At 45.4% G+C, this 20,879-nt stretch overlaps 2 protein-coding genes across 2 annotated transcripts; one reads left to right on the top strand and one right to left on the bottom strand.

The window, feature by feature from the left end:
* Window positions 1-256: 256 nt before the first annotated feature.
* RAD1 (RAD1 checkpoint DNA exonuclease) lies at window positions 257-5,615 on the bottom strand. Its single transcript, XM_056848606.1, has 5 exons — window positions 5,406-5,615; window positions 3,449-3,557; window positions 2,296-2,554; window positions 1,772-1,870; window positions 257-440 (listed from the first exon to the last, which is right to left on the bottom strand). Exons 1-5 carry the CDS (start codon window positions 5,598-5,600, stop codon window positions 257-259), a joined length of 846 nt encoding a protein of 281 aa, XP_056704584.1. The 5' UTR covers window positions 5,601-5,615.
* Window positions 5,616-7,587: 1,972 nt separating this feature from the next.
* On the top strand, window positions 7,588-17,466 carry BRIX1 (biogenesis of ribosomes BRX1). The gene is made up of 10 exons (XM_056848490.1): window positions 7,588-7,737; window positions 10,070-10,181; window positions 10,829-10,872; window positions 12,494-12,564; window positions 13,839-13,888; window positions 14,022-14,095; window positions 14,212-14,262; window positions 15,401-15,502; window positions 15,677-15,805; window positions 17,116-17,466. The coding sequence occupies exons 1-10, from the start codon at window positions 7,588-7,590 to the stop codon at window positions 17,398-17,400; spliced, it is 1,068 nt and encodes a 355-aa protein (XP_056704468.1). The 3' UTR covers window positions 17,401-17,466.
* The last annotated feature ends 3,413 nt before the right edge of the window (window positions 17,467-20,879 follow it).

The following is a 20,879-nucleotide window of genomic DNA, read 5'->3' as shown; positions in this document are numbered from 1 at the left end:
CCCTTCTAGTATCAGGAGAATCACCCCACTGAACCCCATGGCCCTCCTCTACAAAAGGACCCTCTCTCCACCAATTTCTTAGATGCTGTCTATTTCATCTCTACGCCAGAACTTTCTGGTTTTTCTTTTCATTAAAAACAATAACACCAGATAGATCCTTGTGTCTTCCCGATCAAAAATTTTCATTCATAAATAAATTCTGGATGGCTGGTTTAAAAAAAATTGGGGGAAGGGGGAGTCAGTTTGTATGCCGCTGCTACATCTCTGCCTCAGTAATGTCCTCATCTGGGCAACAGTAATACTCCACGAAGCAAATCTGCCCGTCTTCATTCCGGATCATGTACTGCAACGACAGGAAGCCTCTGTTGTCTGTCCGAATAGAGACTTTGCAAGACAGAGCGAGGGCTTTGATAGACGGCTTGAGTAAGGAGATCTTGTATCTGTCAATTAGATTGGGTGCATTAGGTTAACAAGGCCTAACAGCATATCATAAGAACATAAGAAAGGCCATGCTGGATCAGACCAAGGCCCATCAAGTCCAGCAGTCTGTTCACACAGTTGGCCAACCAGGTGCCTCTAGGAAGCCCTCAAACAAGTCGACTGCAGCAGCACCATCCTCCCCGTGTTCCACAGCACCTAATATAACAGGTATGCTCCTCTGATCCTGGAGAGAATCGGTATGCATCATGACTAGTATCCATTTTCACTAATAGCCATAAATAGCCCTCTCCTCCATGAACATGTCCACTCCCTTCTTAAAGCCTTCCAGGTTGGCAGCCATTACTACATCCTGGGGCAGGGAGTTCCACAATTTAACTATTTAAATATCCTCAGTTACTGGATTCAAATGACATGGACAACATACAGAAACCACATTTTTAGGAAAAACAACAACAAAATGACCCAGATAAAATTTGCAGAACGGAGCAGGGGTTGAAAAGGTCATTTTGTTATTAGCATTTTAAAGCACAATACAGATTTGGGGCATTTTACGTAAAAAGAAGACGAAGAGTTGGTTTTTAAATGCCAACTTTCTCTACCTTTTAAGGAGAATTAAACCGGCCTACAATCTCCTTCCCTTCCTCTCCCCACAACAGACACCTTGTGAGGTAGGTGGGGCTGAGAGAGTTCAGAGAGAACTGTCACTAGCCCAAGGTCACCCAGCTGGCTTTATGTGGAGGAGTGTGGAATCGAACCCAGTTCACCGGATTAGTGTTCACCGCTCCTAACCACTACACCACACTGGCAAACAACATGGGGAGCTCAGTTTTCATTAGTGAAACTATGGGGGAGGGTTGAAGTTAGGGCGCTCTCCTCCCAGCGTGGTTCCATGCCTAACTGGGGCTGAGCGCACATGTAATCTCCCTTTAACAGAGGAACAGAAATCTATGTTCTTTGTTGAATCTGCTTGCATTTTCCACTCACTTTTCTAGCAATAGTGTCAGGTGTGTAGCCGTGTTGGTCTGCAGTTGAAGAGCTAGCTTCAAGTCCAGTAGCAGCTTAGAGACCAACAAGATTTTTGGGGTGTAGGCTTTCAAGAATCAAAGGTGGCATCTGACAAAGGGAGCTTTGACTCTTGAAAGCTTATATCGTGAAAATCTTGTTGGTCTTTAAGGTGCTACTGGACTCGAATCCAGCTTTTCTAGCATTGCAGGTGTGGCTTAGTCAATAGAAATAAACCACAATCAAATGATGGATTTTTGTAGTCAGTAAGAAAGGGACCAAATGGCTCTTGAGCTACTACAAAGGTAGGCTGATTGCTGAAGCTCACCTGTTTGTCTGGGTCTGGTTGCAGTTAAAAGCTTCAATTAGATCTGAGTCTTTGGGGTAGTCAAGATGAGCACTTCCCGCATTCCCAAAAGTAGACAATCTGAAAAAGAAAGAAAGAGATGAATGCATTGATATGTTTGTCACTGTAATGTCCACAGTCACCCCAAGATCACATTACTTACTGACCCTGAAACAGGGTCCTAACAACTTTGTTGGAACTACTCCAAAGAAAAGGTGCCTAAGGTACCCTTAGACTCACAGAAGTAAAATGGTGAACTCAGTGAAGTTATGTTCAGTGAAGTTATGTTCATGGAGACTCATGACCTGAACACAGAACCTCCAAGGCCCTTCTCCATCCACTAACGCAGAAGAAGACAGCTGAGGCTACAAATCAGGTAACGGGGTGTTCTTGGCCAGGACTGTCTACTCAAACATTTATGCTAAAAACATGCACTAGTTCTTCTACACCCTGGTTACAATATTCCTAGCCATGACTAATAGAATTGGGGGGGGGGGATCCAATACCTGAAATAAGGCTTGTCTGGAGACATTGTGATTTGTAGTGCCTCGCTGGTCATATCTAGTTCAGAAAATGCCTCCCGCAGCCCCTCCGATTTCAGGATGATTTTGTTCACGACGTTGGTGCTGCAGAAATCAAAATCGAGTATCTCTTCTGGCTCTTGAGTGTTGATTTTACAGACTGTTACCACACCCCCTTCTTCCAGGAAGAGCGTCAAGGGATAACCGTACCCCCGGTAGCACATCCGAAGGGCCGTTTGAGTTCCTGAAACAAAAGGAGACACCTAGAACGTGCTGTCTACAATGCTGCAGTTCTAAGACTCTCAAGAACTGTTTCTTGACCAACCCATTTAAACAATTTCAGGCAGCCTGCATCATATTTGAAATGCGCCAATGAAAGAGGTGTTTCAAAACCATTGTTTTTGACCATTAAATATACATAGAATCATAGAATCAGAGTTGGAAGGGACCACCAGGGTCATCTAGTCCAACCCCCTGCACAATGCAGGAGATTCACAACTACCTCACAACTACCCTCAGTGACCCCTACTCCATGCCCAGAAGATGGCCAAGATGCCCTCCCTGTCATGAACTGCCCAAGGTCATAGAATAAGCACTGCTGACAGATGGAAATCTAGCCTCTGCTTAAAATCCTCCAGAGGAGAGCTCACCACCTGTCAATGAAGCCTGTTCCACTGAAGAACCGCTCTAACTGTTAGAAATTCTTCCTAATGTCTAGACGGAAAACTCTTTTGATTTAATTTCAACCCACTGGTTCTGGTCCGACCTTCTGGGGCAACAGAAAACAACTCAGCACCAACCTCTATATGACAGCCCTTCAAGTACTTGAAGGTGGTTATCATGTCCCCTCTCAGTCTTCTCCTCTTCAGGCTAAACATACCCAGCTCCTTCAACCTTTCATCATAGGACTTGGTCTCCAGACCCCTCACCATCTTTGTTGCCCTCCTCTGGACACGTTCCAGCTTGACTACATCCTTCTTAAATTGCTGTGCCCAAAACTGAACACAGTGAGGTCTAACCAGAACACAGTAAAACGATACCATCACTTTGAGTGGCCTCCTTTTCTGAAGGAAGGACAAGCTTCAGCACCCAGAGGCATCTTGGTTCTGTTCCTGCAAGGAACACATGTAGGCAATACCTGGCAAGGAGCTTGTGCCGAAAATAGTCAGGCAGTCCAAAAGAACAGACAGATTTATTCCGAATGTCACAGATTCCTCCTGCACCACAAATTCTTGGAAAATTCCTGCCTGTATGTTTGAAAGACAGAAGACAGAAGAGCAAGAAACTATCAGAAGACAGCACCGTTGCAGGACTACAGTTCCCAACATTCATTGCAAGGCAAGCCATGACAGTAATACTGGTGATGTAGATCTGTCCTTAGAATCAAAGACTGCAAACCCTTAAGTGTACACACCAGGAAGTACGTGCCACAGAACTAAGTGGGGCTTACTCCTAAGGGGACTGACAGAGGGCTGAGCTATACGTCAGTTTGATAAGACACAGGAAGGAAGGAAGAGGGCAATCCTGTCTACTCAGAAGTAAGTGCCATGGTATTCAGCGGGGCTTACCTCCAAGAAAGTATCCTCAGGACACAGCTTAAGCGCTTCACAGAACTATCAGCAAAGATCAGTGGAGACTTCTAACTTGTAGAGGAAGCTACCAAAGAGGCAAGGCTATGGCCAGTAGGTAAACATTTCACTTCTTGGCACTGTGGCATTTAGTACCAGCATTTACTTGTTTCACCTTAACTATGACTTGGGTGTAATGGCCGCCTGCCCAACACATGGGCTAACAGTGCCACCAGCACCTCCCCATGCCAGTATTTGAGAGAACAGAGGAAGGGACCCCCTCCCACATGGTGCCTTTAGAAAAAGCACTTTATGCTTGAGCAACGGGGCTTTGAGAAAGAGGGACTACAGTGCAGAGCAACCCATTTCTTCTTCCCAACCACCAGGCACTGATAGTACACTGCCTTATACTGAATATGACCCTTGGTCTATTGAAGTCAGTATTGTCTACTCAGACTGGCAGCGGCTCTCCAGGGTCTCAGGTAGAGAGGTCTTTCACATCACCTCCTTGCCTAGTCCCTTTAACTGGAGATGCCAGGGATTGAACCTGAGACATTCTGCATGCCAAGCAGATGCTCCACCACTGAGCCACAGCCCCTCTCCAAAGGAAGGGGGAAGAGAAATCACTGGCATTAAAGCCCGTGACATTACAGAGTCTATCCCTTCCAATACTTTTTGACTATAAAAAGGCTATGCTGGGCATATAGGACCTGCATGGATTAAAGCCATGTGGGTCAAAGGCTGTAATAAGGAGAAAAATGGATCAAGATTGAGCGAAAAATGCTGGCTGGAGGATCCAACCCTCTTCATTTCCCCTGCATCCTGTGCATTGCAGCAGATTGTCTACCTATTCGTGTCAATGAAAAGGACAGCTCTACTTATGGAATGAAAGGAGTGCACCAAAATCTGATAGTCCCTCTTTTGAGATGAAGGTGCACATTGGAAACTCTACCCTGCAACAGTTTTAATTATTTATTTAACTCATTTGAGCCCCACCTTTCCCCCAGTGGGGACCCAAAGCAGCTTACATCCTCCTCCTCTCCTCCATTTTATCTTCATAACAACCTTGCTAGGTAGGTTAGGCTGAAAGAGTGTGACTGGCCCTTCATAACCCAGTGATCTTCTATATCATGAATGGGGTTTTCAAACCCGGGTCTCCCTGATACTAGTCTGCCACTTTTAACCACTACACCTCACTGGCTCTTTTCAGAATACCATTACTCTGTATGAGACACACAAATATTTCTGGGAAGGTAACTGTCAAATCTGTACCAGATGCTCAATTACACACCAAATTGCAATAGACCAGCTAGGGATCCAAGGCCCAGACCTTTCCAGTGCTGACATAAGGATTCTCTGAACTGACATTAAAACACTCAGGGAGGTCACAGAAAGTTTATTTTAGCCTGTCAGAACACTGTTATTGCCAGTGAGAATTTCATAGGTTAAAGAAATTGTCAATTTATATTTTTCAGCTGAAATCAGTTTCTCTGTCCAATGGAAAGAATGAAAACATTACCCTCTAACCTGAATAAAAGCATTCGCCTGAAGACACTTTGAATTTTCCACGGTCACCTTGAGCCCGTTTGTAGTTGCAAAACAGGCGGCATGATCTTTAAAATGAATGGCTTTCAGGATATTGGAGAGATTTCGGACGTTGTCAAGACTGGCGGCCAAGGCACCTTGCTCTTCGGCCGTTTGCTCTTGGGTGAAGAACGGCATGGTTTCGAAGACTTCCTTCACATCCTACACCCTCCTACAAGGGCAGAAGGAAGAGGTCCAGCAATTACACCAGGAGGCCTGCAGTAGTCCAAGACACTGGTTTAAAACGGAATTGTCATGAATTAATCCAAAGCAAATATAATGTAGCAGCAATTACAAAATTAAGATCAGTTCTTGTAGGTTATCCGGGCTGTGTGACCGTGGTCTTGGTATTTTCTTTCCTGATGTTTCGCCAGCAGCTGTGGCAGGCATCTTCAGAGGAGTAACACTGAAGGACAGTGTCTCTCACTGAGAGACTGAGTGACTGATATTAACATACCACACCCTCATTAGCACATTATCTTGATACTTACAGGACAATGATTAGCACATTATCTTTGATACTTTTTGCAGGACAATGATTCAGCTCAACCCAACCCCTTTCTGACTATATATTACTCTTCCTAAACACTTGACACTGAGAGACACTGTCCTTCAGTGTTACTCCTCTGAAGATGCCTGCCACAGTTGCTGGCGAAACATCAGGAAAGAAAATACCAAGACCACGGTCACACAGCCCGGACAACCTACGAGAACCAATATATGGACTTTACACAAGGATTTAACGGTCACATACTTTGGCATTTGCAATGATTGTTTATGTACTATATATGCACTGTTCTGTGTACTGTCTGTGTACAGTATTCAAAATTTAGCTGCCATGGTGCATTTTTTATTAGCCACATACTACCGTTATTTGGGTTTAACGTTTCTAGTGCAGCGAGCTAATTTGTTTTGAAAAGCGATATGAAGACCGTTCCTGCAGTTTAGCAGAACTGAAAAAAACAAAACTTTTAAAAACGACCTACAGTTGAACGTTGGTTTTATTCTGTCTCTTCTTGTATTGAATGATGTTTTAATAATTTATTGTATACAGAATTCCATGTTTGGAAATCACTTTGTATTGTTAGAAAAAGCAGCATTGAGTATATTAAATAAATAAATAAACAAACCCTGACAGCAAAATGAGAAACGAGCATCCCCACACCTCTTGTTACAATTTTCTGCCAGCCCCTAGAGCCATTGCAAGGACCCTTAGATGATGAAGCCTCTGCATTTCTTCGGCTTCCCAAAGCCCTTCGCTCCATCCCTACGTATCTAGAGCAACCACCTCTGCTTTTTTAAAAACGGGGGGGGGAGGGAATCTAAGAGTACGATGGCAGGCAGAAATTCAGCAAGGACCCCTATTCTGAGGTGCAGAACAACCACACCGGTTGAACTTCTACCTGCCTCCCTCCAAGTCGTACATTCTGCACTCGCCTAAGAAGGGGAAACCCTTCAGCCCGCCGAAAGCATCTAAAAATACTTACTCCTACCCCACAGCCGTAAGATACATCGCAGCGGCCGTGACGCTTTTCCTCTCGTTAGTTATCTACTCCACAGAGGACCTATAGACAGAAAAGGCTAGAGCGGCACCCAACGGGAACCCCCAACGAAAACGAAAGCCGCCAACGGTCATCTAACTCAAGGTGTCTCTCTGTCCCACGGCGTCTCTATGGTGTCAGCTCGACTGTGCTTTCCCGATCATCTCTATGGCGCACCTGGCGACTCGACTTGGGATTTTAAGATGCCCTAACGATAGAAGCGCCAGGCTAGAGCGGCTGCTTACCTCGCTTCCCCATCGCCCTCATCAGCACTTCCGGTTTAAATCTCTATGGCGCATCTGGCGACTTGACTTTGGGATTTTAAGGTGCCCTAACGATAGAAGCGCCAGGCTAGAGCGGCTGCTTACCTCGCTTCCCCATCAGCACTTCCGGTTTAAACCCGACCTGGTTTCTCCCCCCCCCCATAGCGTCCCCGGAGAGGGCGGGTTTCATTTTCTTTGCCGGAAGTATATTTTTTGCCGGAAGTATCCCTTGCTTCTGAGGCCCATAGAGAGGGCCTCTTGCTAGAGCGGCTTCCGTGCTGCGAGGGAGGCGGGGCGTTGCTTGTGGCGTGTGTGCGAAAGATGGCGGCGGCCAAGAGGCCTCGTGGAGCCGGGCCGGGTCCGAAGAAGAAACGTGCCAGGAAGTCTCCGAAAGAGGGGAAGGAGCACGGTCCGTCCTCGGGGGCCGATGCAGGGGCCGAGGTGCACCAAGTCCCGCCTCCTGTCTCGCAGGTGAGGCCCGACAGACGCGCTTGGCTCGGGGGATGGAGAAAGAGTGCCTCTGAGCGTGTGCAGAGCGTTCTTCTTACAAGGCAGGATTTCCTAGGGGGGGGGACGAAGTTGATCTTAGTCGTGGACTCGCTTTGCACTTTGTTGAAACATCTCTTTTTGTAGTAGCAAAGGGCAAGAGTCCAGTAGCACCTTAAAGACTAACAAAAATATTTTCTGGTAGGGGATGAGCTGAAGAAGTGAGCTGTGGCTCCCGAAAGCTCATACCCTGCCAGAAAATATTTTTGTTAGTCTTTTAAGGTGCTACTGGACTCTTGCCCTTTTCTACTACTGCAGACAGACTAACACGGCGACCCACTGTGAATTATCTCTTTTTGTGTTTGCTTAGTGCGAGTCTGTGAAATAGGCAAATACCGTAGGTAGCCACATTGATTCCTTACGTTAACAACCTTCCCCACCGTAAGAACATAAGTAGATCCGGCTTGATCTGACCACTGGTCCTTCTGGCCCAGCATCTTGTCTCTCCCAGGGCATAGAAGTTGAAGCCTTCCCCGATCCTGCCTCCCAGCACTGGTATTTAGAGGTTTGTTGCCTTTGTATAGGGAGCCTCCTTTCAGTTACTATGGTTAGTAGCTATTTACTTCATGGCCTAGGCTGGCCTGATCTCGTCAGATCTCAGCTGCTAAGCAGGGTCAGCCCTGGTTAATATTTGGATGGGAGACCACCAAGGAAGACCAGGGTTGCTGTGCAGAGGAAGGCACTGGCAAACCACCTCTGTTAGTCTCTTGCCATGAAAACCCCAAAAGGGGTTGCCATAAGTCGGCTGCAACTTGACGGCACTTTACACACACACTTCATTTATATCTCATCTTTCTACCCAGTTGGGAGCCCAAAGCAGCCTACACTGTTCTCCTGTTCTCCATTTTATCATCACAACAACCCTGTGAGGTAGGTAAGGGTGAGAGGACATGACTGGCTCAAGGTCACCCAGGAGCTTCCATTGGCAGAGTGGGAATTTGAACCCGGCTCTCTCTCTCTGTCCTAGGCCGCACTGGCTCTCACAGTAGCCACTGATGGACCTCTTCTCTATGAATCTGTCTTAAGTCCCTCTTGAAGCTATTTTTGTGTGTGGTTATTACCACAATTAAAGAGTACAGTATCGATTAGGAACTACCAAAACAGTGAGCAAGCTTTTCGGTTCCACAGCACTCCTTGTCATGGCTGAATGTTGACTGCAGATCTGTTTGTGGGGGGAGGGGGTGTGAGACACTGGACTTTTCTGTTGTGTCATGAAACTCCCCATCCCTTTCTTTGGTATAGGACATCCTGCCTGATGAGGACTTCTGGGGAGCTCAGAGCTTGACTGATGATTTTTGATAATCGGGTTGTGCCTGATAAAGAGGCAGCATGCTGCTGATTTGTGGGTGTGGGGGGGAAGCCTACTTAAGATAGGCGATTGTACCCTGTCAATCAGTTATGTTATTTTTAATCTGTTGTGTAGTTTTATTGAAAACAACCTTAAATATACCCTGGAAAAAGTGGCACATTAAGTGTTAAGTTTTGTTGGTTGGCTTACCTGTGAAATGAATATTTTTAAAGTGCACAAGGTATATTATGTCTCAAAGCTATTTTTGGTTGCTGTGCCATTCCCTGTCTGTGTAACTAAAGAGTCATGGATAACTTAAAAAAACAATAACAACAGGTGCTTGTGCCTTTGTAGAAACTACGACTTCTCGCTTGAAAACTGTCTGTTAATCTCAGAGATGGGGCCAGGGGTTTGGGCTGTGTTTATTTGGACACTGAGAGAACTCTCACTGTATATTCTCTCTAGTATCAGAGGAGCATGCCTATTATTTTGGGTGCGGTGGAACACAGGCGGGATGGTGGTGCTGCACTCATCTTGCTTGTGGCTTCCTAGAGGCACCTGGTTGGCCACTGTGTGAACAGACTGCTGGACTTGATGGGCCTTGGTCTGATCCAGCAGGGCCTTTCTTATGTTCTTATGTATATTCTGAAGGGCTGTTATTGCTTGCTGGCTGAGCTTTGGAAGTTGAGCTGTAGCTTTATTTAACTGTTTCACTTCAGTTACAGGGGTTTTCTTTAGTTAAAGGAGCTGAAGACTCAAATGTCAGATAGCTTAGAAATTTTTTGTGCATGTTTAAATGGAACATTTCTGTTAGTGCTCTTGTTTTAATAGAACTTGAGACTGAGGATTGCCCGAGTGGTTTCATCCGTTAAAGCCAGTGAGCTTAGAAGGAGGCAACTCTTTTTAGGATGGGTCTGTGACTGATGGTCTCAGTTTCTCCCTTTTCACGTTTGCCTTTGTGTATTTCAGGGCAAATGGAAGAACAAAGAGAGAGTGCTTATTTTTTCTTCCCGAGGAATAAATTTTAGGACCAGACATCTGATGAAAGACTTGCGAACATTGATGCCCCATTCTAAAGCAGGTAGATTCTGATTTTACCTTTAAAAACAAACTGTCTGTATCTTGATTTATAATTTTATCTTTATAGCCCCTTACTAAGGTTAAGGTTTGCAAGTCTACATTTTCACAACAATTGGGTACACACATATCACTGGCTTCTGTGCAAAGTGGTGCATCTTCATTCTGTCCTGCCTTTGTTTCAAGCTAAACATTATGGGAGCCATATAGAGCCATAGGCCCTGATGCTCATGCAGTTCCTCTCTTCGGTTCAGCTGCTGTGGCTGCCTGCATCAACTCCTCTCCAAACATTAGTTGTCTGAAATAGTAGGATTTAGAAACCATCCTTCCTCTGTGGAACTCAGGATGCCGTGTAAAGTTCTTCCCTCTCCAGTCCTTCAACCACCACACCATGTTAACTCATAAATCTGTGCACCTATCCCAGTAGCTGTCTTGGGGAAAAGTAGCCATGTTCCTGGCACTCATTAGCACACACCATCTCTTATCCAGCTAGGGAGACGTGCGTAGAACCTAGCTGGATCAAGATCACAAATTTTAACAGAACCTTTAGAAAAAGAGAAAGTACTTCTATCACAGAATGCTGTTCATTGCTGCATTCATTATACAAAGCAATATGTATTTTAGTTAACGTTTACGTCTTTTTTTTTCCAGACACCAAAATGGACAGGAAGGACAAACTTTTTGTAATCAATGAGGTAATTTATGTCAATTCTGTATTTGTTTGGAAAGTGCCTACCTGAGAGAGGCGAAGGAAAGTTTGGCTTAAGATACAGGTGTTCAAAGAGCTAGCAGATATTTCTCAACATATTTCACTGTGGGTAGCCGTGTTTGTCTGCAGTAGTAGAAAAGAGCAAGAGTCCAGTAGCACCTTAAAGACTAACAAAAATATTTTCTGGCAGGGTATGAGCTTTCGTGAGCCACAGCTCACTTCTTTGTCTTTAGTTTTAATATCAACTGTAATTCAAAGGAATTTCAAAGGGAGATTGGAAAGAGAAACTGCTGAATTACAGTTGATATTCAAACTAAAAACAATGCATTTACCTGGGCTGAATAAAGACCTTGCATTCATGGCTCATTACCAATGCTGATTTCTCCACACCCATCTCTCCCCTGAACATCATAGACTCTTCTGCATACCACACCTAATCCCATCACGCCTGCTATTCACATTTACATACTGTTAACATTTACATACTAATGCTTGTCTGAATTCACTCTCCTCTACTTAAAGACAGATGGATTCACATTCTAGCTGTATCTGAAGAAGTGAGCTGTGGCTCACGAAAGCTCATACCCTGCCAGAAAATATTTTTTTAGTCTTTAAAGGTGCTACTGGACTCTTGCTCTTTTCTCAACATATGTCCACCTTTTAAGTCAGTTGATATTTGTAGCTCCCTTTTTCACAACAGTTGGTATATAACTTGCATGTGTGGTCCTGGAAGGTCTTCAGAGTGAAGTGGCTTAAAAATAACTTGCATTTCACCATTCTGCAGCATAACTATGTTTCTCAGTTGTATACATGCAGTTTTACAGAGAACTGTACTAATTTAGAAAATCTGGATTTTAGGATTTTGTGCTAATATTGCATTGTGTGAAATATGGCATGTGAGCAAAACAAAGCTTTATTACCACCAATCACATTGAATTCAGTTAGGAACAAAAACACTCATGAAGTCTGGCACATAAAATTTATGCTTGTTCTACGGAATTGTTGAACTTTCCTGCAGCATCTCCCGTGGATTGATGGCTGGTAGCACAGTGGGAAGAATCCTTGGGATCCAAGCCAATATGTTTACAATTTGGTAAAGTGCCTAGAAAAAATGCTGTATGGCAGATACTTTTAAAAAAATGAAAGTGCTGTGAAATTCATTTTTGGAGAATTTCACAGCACCCCTTGAGCGGATTAGTGTTGTATCAGGGGTGTTGCAAAACTAGGTGGGGCACTGCTGCATTAGAATCATAGAGTTGGAAGGGACTACCAGGGTCATCTAGTCCAACCCCCTGCACAATGCAGGACATTCACAACTACCCCCCCACATCCCCAGTGACCCCCTACTCCATGCCAAGATGCCCTCCCTCTCATCATCTGCCTAAGGTCATAGAATCAGCATTGCTGACAGATGGCCATCTAGCCTCTGCTTAAAAACCTCCAGGGAAGGAGAGCTCACCACCTCCTGAGGAAGCCTGTTCCACTGAGGAACTGCTCTCACTGTTAGAAAGTTAGATGGTGAGCACACAGAAAAGTGAGTTTCTGGTTCCTTGGGCTATAACAGAGCATTTCAATTTCAGCAAAATTGATTTTCTTCCTTCATGCAGGTTTGCGAAATAAAAAATTGCAACAAATGCATATTTTTTGAAGCAAAGAAGAAACAGGACCTTTACATGTGGTAAAGAAAATGCTAACATTGTCCTCTGTGTTGATTATTGATGTTGCTATGGATAGATGTGCCCTGACCTGGATGGCCCAGGCGAGCCTGATCTCGTCAGATCTCAGAAGCTAAGCAGGGTCAGCCTTGGTTAGTATTTGGATGGGAGACCGCCAAGGAAGACCAGGGTTGCTGTGCAGAGGAAGTCACTGGCAAACCACCTCTGATAGTCTCTTGCCATGAAACCCCCCCCCCCAAAGGGGTCGTCATAAGTCCGCTGCGACATGGCGGCACTTTACACACACACATGGATAGATGCCAAGTGTGTGTGTGTGGTGGGGGATGGCTCTATTCATCCTTATGCTGTGAAAAGTCATTCCAGGTCACAACTCTTGAATGGTAATAACAGGCAGCTCTCTACCTTCTATGCAGCCTGCACGGTGCTGTCTGTTAAATCCAGTTGTGGTGTGGAAGAGGTGGGGGTGGTTTTCTCTGCCTTCCCTTGAGGAAAGAAGGTGTCGTAGCAGGGAAGCCCCAGCTAAGCAGCAGCAGCATTTGGAAAGTCGCCGGGTGGGCTTTTTTCCTTTCCAGCCCTAGGCCTGGTAGATCGAAGGCTAGAAACCAAAAAACACCACAAGCAGTGAATTTGTTCTTGCTGCCCTGGCAGGTGATCCTGGATTCTTTTGGAACACAATCCTGTTTCTAGCGCAGCGGAGGGTGAGACTTTCCCCTTCTCCCATAGGGCATTCTCTCCCCCTGTTCTAAGCAGGAAACAGCCCAGAGAGCTGACTTTAGAACCCCATTTACCTCCTTTAAGAGGGGGGCTTGCTTATTGAAGGCCACCCATGCTGTTCCCTGCTGGGGGATGGGATATAATTGCAGATGCTCCCTTGGAAACATAGGTCTAATTTGGGCTGCATTCTGAAGGAAGCAGGCATTGCTCTTCCTCCTTTGCAACAGCGAAAATAGAGACATGCAGGGACAGAGCCTACACTTTTCAGGACTCTGGTCTGCTTTCTGGCCTGGGGGTGTCTTGTTTCACTTAACCTTAAAGGGCTTTTTAAAGTGAAAGAGGAGAATGGGAGCTTGCATGAGGGTGCATCTTTTAGTTTAGTGCTTACTTGCGATCCTACCTTACAGTTCCCCTGTGGTTATTGGGAGTTGTGTGTGTGCTAAACCCCAGTCACTTTGTGAATGGGTACAGCATTTCATGTGGCTACAGTACTGCACCAAAGGCCAATTGATCAATTTCAAGAAAACAGAATTACATTCTCTTGTCTCTCGTCTTGTTTCAGGCTTTCAAATGCACCCCATGGTCCATCGGCCAAGTTTTTAGTACAGAATAGTAAGTTCAAATATCTGATAATGTCTCTTATTGCTTACCAGCTTTTTATTAAAAAAAAACAAAACCTTGTAGTTGTACTTTCCTGAATACCTTACAAAGCCAAACGTCATAATTGTATTTAATGCTGTTGCAGTTCATACACTGGCAGAGCTGAAGATGACAGGCAACTGCTTGAGAGGGTCCCGCCCCCTTCTGTCTTTTGACTCGGTGAGTATAGATTTTTGCAAGTTACCCAACCTCCTCCTGTGACCTTGTTGCTGGGAGTGTTGATGCTTTAGTTTTTCTCTTTTGTGCTCTTCTAAAATACTGCTTCTTCCTTTCAGGCTTTTGACCAGCAGCCACATTATGCATTGCTAAAAGAGCTATTTATTCAGGTCTGTTCTTTATATTTTGATTCTCCTGTTGTAAGTCAAGCTTTAAAGAAATGTTTTGCCAAGGGGGAAGGCAGCATGGTCATTGCCTACCCAGTGCTGTTAACGATATACACTAGAGAATACCTGCAATCAGCTTTCTTGAACCAGCATAAATTTCTGTGTTAGCCCTGGGACTGAAGAGGTTGTGGGTGGTGGGAGGGACAATCTGTTTTGTTCCCCAGGAGCACTTCAAGGGTGGAGAGTTCCATTTAGCAGTGGCTTGTTCAAAACATGTCTCTTCTGCAACCTGCAGTCTGATTTTTTTTTTTAAAGCACTAGCTGCTCCGATGCCCTTTTTCTCCTTTCTGGTCCTCTAAGTGGCACAGATCCCCGGGCTAGCCAACATAAAGCGTTGAGCTGTTGCTGTTCACTGTGTTACGGGAGTTACTTAAATGTGCACTGGTTTTACAGCTTCCACTTTTGGTGGGGGAAAGTGCTGTCAAGTCACAGCTGACCTATGGCGACCCTGTAGGGTTTTCAAGGCAAGAGACGTTCAGAGGTGGTTTGCCATTGCCTGCCTCCACGTGGGCTGAGAGAGTTCCGAGAGAACTGTGACAGGCCCAAGGTGACCTAGCAGGCTTCATGTGGGGCATCAAATCCAGATAAGATTCTGCCGCTCTTAACCGCTACATCATGCTGTTTTCCAGTTTTACAAAGCTCTTGTGTTTGTGCTTCATGCTGAACTGTATGACAGTCTCCAGTTTTGATCCTTGCTGGACTTGGTGCTTAACTAAGTATAGTGATAGAATGCTGGAGGGTTGGTAACAGAGAAGTGTTTTGAGTCCAATTTACCTTGATTCAGCTGTTTCTACTGGCATAGACTGAGTAGGTGCTGCATTTAGCTTCTACTCCCTTGCCATCCAGTACTTCTACACTTTAACTATAAGAATGTTGGTATAAGAATCATATTGTGACTGTTCAAAATCCTGGAACCAAGACTGCATAGGCTTTGGGTTATATTGGGGCCCGCAAAGATTCTAATTTTGGCTAGCCATGAGCGGACCAGAAAAGGAGATTGTGCAGGCTGTTCTGCCCATCCAGATATTTTATTAAATCTCAGTTGCTTAAACAAGATTCTTGTTCTCCCCCCCCCCCCCAGATTTTTAGTACTCCGCAGTATCACCCCAAAAGCCAGCCTTTTGTAGATCATGTCTTCACGTTCTCCATAACAGACCACAGGATTTGGTTTCGAAACTATCAGGTTAGTAGCTTTGGAGTTGGCAAGTGAGTTCTCTTTGCATGCTGTGGGATCCATCTGTAACACTCTGAATTGAAAAATGCTGTGCTGAATAGATTTGAATCCCTCTTGGCTGGCACAGACTAGCCTTTGGCACTTTCCACCACCAATAAAGGATGCTTTCCCCCTCTGTTGCAGATCGTAGAAGAAGACGCCGCTCTGGTTGAGATTGGACCTCGCTTTGTCTTAAACCTTATCAAGATCTTCCAGGGCAGCTTTGGGGGACAAACCCTGTACGAAAATCCGCACTACCAGTCTCCAAACATGGTAATAGTGTCTCTTGTGTTGATTACGTGTAGTGTGTGCTGTAGATGGGCTAATCTCCGCTGCAACTATGCTGGTTGTTTAGTACTCAAGTAAATAAATAAATTTTTATTTGCAGCTAATATGCCAGGTAAAACAGAAACTGACCATACAGAGTAGATGTTTACAACCAAGGCCAACAAAATTAGGAATCAACCAATTGTACGTTTCCAAGGATTAAGGAATTAAATTAAGGCACCGTAGCTTCATTGCTATGGCACAATATTTTGCGACCTGGGTGGTGATTGGTGAGCTGTCTCCCAGCAGAAACCTTTTGGCCCATTCACCCTCATCACCAGAGCCCATTGCCCTATTCAAAGGGTCAATAATATTGAAGCAGGCTGACTTGTAGAAGGGACATCTAAAAATACATGCTCAATGGTTTCCAGCTCCCCAGTGTTACACTGGCAAAGTCTCTCCACCCTGGGGATCTTAGTACTCAAGTAAAATGCTGACATTCTTAAAACCAAAATGAAATAGCCTCTGGGTGGCCATTGCTGCATCATTTCTGATGCCTTTAGTAAGCACTGTATAGTGTGGCCGCCCCTCGGGCCCCAGATTTGTTTTAGGGTCTCACCATGATGCCAATACAAAAGTGGTGTGGTGTGTGTAGGATTGCAGAGTATTGCTTGATGCAGGTATGCACACCCAAATAAGTGCAAGGCATAAGGGTAGTTGGTTTTCATAGGTGCTGTGTCTTGCGACACTTGTGTGATGCTATGCGGGGTAGTAGTTCAGAGCCAGCGTGATGTGGTGGTTTGGAGCGGTGGACTCTGATCTGCAGAGCCAGGTTCGATTCCTCACTCCTCTGCATGAGCGGTGGAGGCTAATCTAGTGAACTGGGTTGGTTTCCCCACTCCTACACACGAAGCCAGCTGGGTGACCTTGGGCTAGTCACAGCTCTCTTAGAGCTCTCTCAGCCCCACCTACCTCACACGGTGTCTGTGGTGGGGAGGGGGAGGGAAGGTGATTGTAAGCCGGTTTGATTCTTCCTTACGTGGTAGAGAAAGTCGGCATATAAAAAACAACTCTTCTTCTCTAGGAAGGGGGATCCATGCTTTGTCTTCTATAGTAGGCAACAAGGTCATGTGGTTACATTAATTGGTTTATAAGCTTTAGGAAGTTTCCGATGTTCAGCAGCCAGTTGCTGCACACCCACTGAAACATCCAATGGTTGTAAGGCAAGAACTGAAGCATGAATGTGTTAAGTCTCCAAACGCAGCATGAAAACCAGGATTTCAGTTTTACAGTTAACTAGGTTCTCCTGTTTTCAGCATCGGCGGGCGATAAGATTGGCCACCGCAGCGAAATTCCGAGAGAAACAGCAGATGAAAGTGTTGCAGCAGGTAAAGAGAAAGGAGGAGAAGACCCTCGTCCCTGAAGATCCCACGGAAGCAGTCTTTGCGACGCCAGCAGAAGAAAAGCCTGTGGAAATCCAGCTGGTGAAACCGGAGCCCAAACCTAGCTTGAAGAAAAAGAAGAAACTGTTCCAACGGCAGAGGAAGCAGAAGAAGAAGCTTGGTAGAATTGGGAGCGCAGAACATCCCAAGAAAAAATAAGCCAGGACTTGATAAAGCAGACACGTTTGCTGCAGTTTTGTGACTAATTTGTGTATAGTAACTTTTTTAAAAAAACTATGCCCTTGTCAGCAATTTTGAATTTTTCGAACAGATTTTTCTCAAACAACATTTTATTTTTGCTATTTTTGTTGGCTATAAGCAATCCAGTAATAATAAATTCTGTACTAATTATGCTACAACCAAATCAAAGGTCCATGACTTATTAAAATTAAATGTTGGCAGATGTCTAGAAACACTGTATGGTGCCAAGAATAGCCCCAATCTGTTAGCTTTTTTTTTTTTTTGCCATCATGTCACAGCTGACTTATGGTGACCCTGTAGAGTTTTCAAGGCAAGAGATGTTCAGAGGTGGTTTGCCATCGCCTGCCTAGGCGTCATGACCCCCGTATTCCTTGGAGGTCTCCCATCCAAATACCAGCCAGGGTCAGGGCTGGGAGTGTGTGACTGGCCCAAGGTCACCCAAGACGCTCCCATGGCATGAGTGGGGATTTGAACCTGGGTTTCCCAGGTCCTAGTCCGACACCTTAACCACTACACTACGTCAGCTACACCTACCATCTTAATGATCAGAAACATGTATAAATTGAATTTCCTGCCTCTTAAGTGTTCCTCATGTTTGGGAAAGTGTGACACAATCGGAAAAACTGGAAGTTGTTCTTACACTTTTTCTGCAGAGGAGGAGTGATTGCCAATGCCACGCTAGGTTCTGTCCTGCATCCTTACCCTGCTGAGCCTGCCAGTGCAGCCATGCTATGTGAGACGCCTTCCATGGTGCTTGTTCTGCAGTGACTTGTAAAACAAGATCTTTGCAGGAAATGAATCATGAAACTGCAAACGTGCCTTCTCCCTCACGGATTCCTATTTAAGGCCTAATTAACAGACGTAGGTTCATGCCCATATGTACATGCAGAAGAGCCAGTGTGGTGTAGTGGTTAAGAGTGGTGGACTTTAATCTGGAGGACTGGGTTTGATTCCCCACTCCTCCACATGAGTAGTGGACTCTAATCTGGTGAACCGGGTTTTCCCCACTCCTCCACATGAAGCCAGCTGGGTGACCTTGGGCTAGTCACAATTCTTTCAGAACTCTCAGCCCCACCTACCTCACAAGGTATCTGTTGTGGGAAGAGGAAGGGAAGGAGCTTGTAAGCCAGTTTGATTCTCCTTTAAAAATTTAGAGAAAGCTGCCGGAAGGCCCGGGGGTCACGTGCTTAGTACACCCCAGCCTTCGCATTGGCATATAAAAAATAACTCTTCTTCTAGGGTCTTGGCTCAGCATGTATCTTGGCATACAGGAGTCACTCTGGTGTGTCTATAATTTTTATAGCTCATGAAACAATAACCTGCAATCAGATAGTTGTGTTCTTACATAAGCATAGATTACATAAGTTATTATGGTTTTTTATGTAATATTTCAACAAATTCAATATCAATAGGTGTGTTAAGTAAATTTTTGCTTGGATAACTTACATTTAAGTAACGGTTATAGGAAAACTTGCAGTTAAAATGCATGGAAACAATATCAAATCAAAAACCTACAGTCATGACAATAAATTCACATGACAATAAATCAGTAGGTTGCATTCCAAATAAGTTTGAACTTGTGGGTCACCATACCAAAAAAGTTGGGAACCAGTGGTCTAAAACCCTTACAATGAATCAAGACCATGACCTGGATGGCCCAGGCTAACCTGATCTCATCAGATCTCGGAAGCTCAGCAGGGTGGGCCCTGGTTACGACTTGGATGGGAGACCTCCAAGGAGAAGTCTAGGGTTGCTATGCAGAGGCAGGCAATGGCGAAGCCACCTGTGAACGCCTCTGGTCTTGAAAACCCTACAGGGTTGCCATAATTTGGCTGCTACTTGACAGTACTTTTCATCGTGGTCATTACCAGATTACACTTGAGGTGTAGGCTAAGCAGCAAGAAAAGTGGCCCAGTTTCACTAAATGTGCTTCATGCCTCAAAATAGGCACTTGAAAGGAGGTATCAAGGGGGCCTGACCTGGATGGTCCAGGCTAGGCTGATGTCATCAGATCTCAGAAGCTAAGCAGGGTCGGCCCTGGCTAGTACTTAGATGGCAGGCCACCAAGGAATTCCAGGGTCGCTATGCAGAGGAAGGCAATAGCAAACCACCTCTGTTAGATTTGCCTTAAAAACCTTACTGGGTTTCCAAGTCGGCTGCGATCTGACAGCACTTTACACACACATCAAGGGGCCCTACCCGCTCCATCCCACGGGCTCAGTTTTCAAGGAAGGGGGGGGCAGCGCTACAGAAAGATGAGTCTTAAAAACTGGTTGCTTATACAAACCACCACACTCATTGGCAACTATGTGCAGCCTTTCTTTTATCCAACAGGGTGAAGTGGGGGGGGGGGGTAGAAAGCTAGCTGTAGAATTCTACGCGGCGTGCCTCTTCTATGTTCGCTGATCGCAACAAACTGAAGTGAAGGACTGCACTTAGCTCGTTTCCTTCCCATCTATGCCCTGGTTGCGTGCTGATTTCGGTCTATGCATGCTACCTTTAAGAGCCAGTGAGGTGTAGTAGTTAAGAGCAGCGGACTTTAATCTGGAGAACCAGGTTCGATTCCCCACTCCACATGAAGCCTGGGTGACCTTGAACCAGTCACAGTTCTTTCAGAATTCTCTTAGCCCAGACAGAGGCAGGTAACGGCAAACCACCTCTGAACGGCTCTTGCCTTGAAAATCCAAGGGGGTCGCCATAAGTCAGCCATGACTTGACCCCCCTAGGGTTGCCAACCTCCAGGGGGTGGCTGGAGATCGCCCGCTATTACAACTGATCTGCAGGCAATAGAAATCAGTTCCCTTGGAGGAAATGGGCTGCTTTGGAAGGTGGACACTATGGCATTGAAGTCCCTCCCCTCTCCAAACCCCGCCCTCAGACTCCATCCCCAAAATCTCCAGGTGTTTCCCAACCTGGACCTGGCAACCCTTCCCCCCCCTGCATTTCACCGCAAGAGGCCCTGCACACTTCTAAACCAGAGCAGAGCTACCTTGACGCAAGCCCATTGGCACCTCTATTAGTTCTTGGCCATTTACACATGGGTGGTTTTGCCTTGGATTTGCACATTTCCCTTTCAGATACAGAATTCTCAACTCTGCATGGGGGCTTATTGAGTTTTGAGAATTTGGATGTGCATCTGTGTGTGTGTGTTAAGTGCCGTCAAGACGCTTCTGACTCATGGGGCGACCCTATGAATCAATGTCCTCCAAAATGTCCTATCCTTGACAGCCTACTTTCACACAGCCCAAATAATGCACTTTAAATCCACTTTCATAGAATCATAGAGTTGGAAGGGACCACCAGGGTCATCTAGTCCAACCCCCTGCACAATGCAGGAAACTCACAACTACCTCCCCCACACATCACCAGTGCCCAGAAGAAGGCCAAGATGCCCTCCCTCTCACGATCTGCCTAAGGTCATAGAATCAGCATTGCTG

This window comes from Euleptes europaea, chromosome 4 (genome assembly GCF_029931775.1).
Source record: "Euleptes europaea isolate rEulEur1 chromosome 4, rEulEur1.hap1, whole genome shotgun sequence".
NCBI classification, from domain to species: Eukaryota; Metazoa; Chordata; class Lepidosauria; order Squamata; family Sphaerodactylidae; genus Euleptes; species Euleptes europaea.
This window is presented reverse-complemented; position numbering and strand designations above follow the sequence as displayed.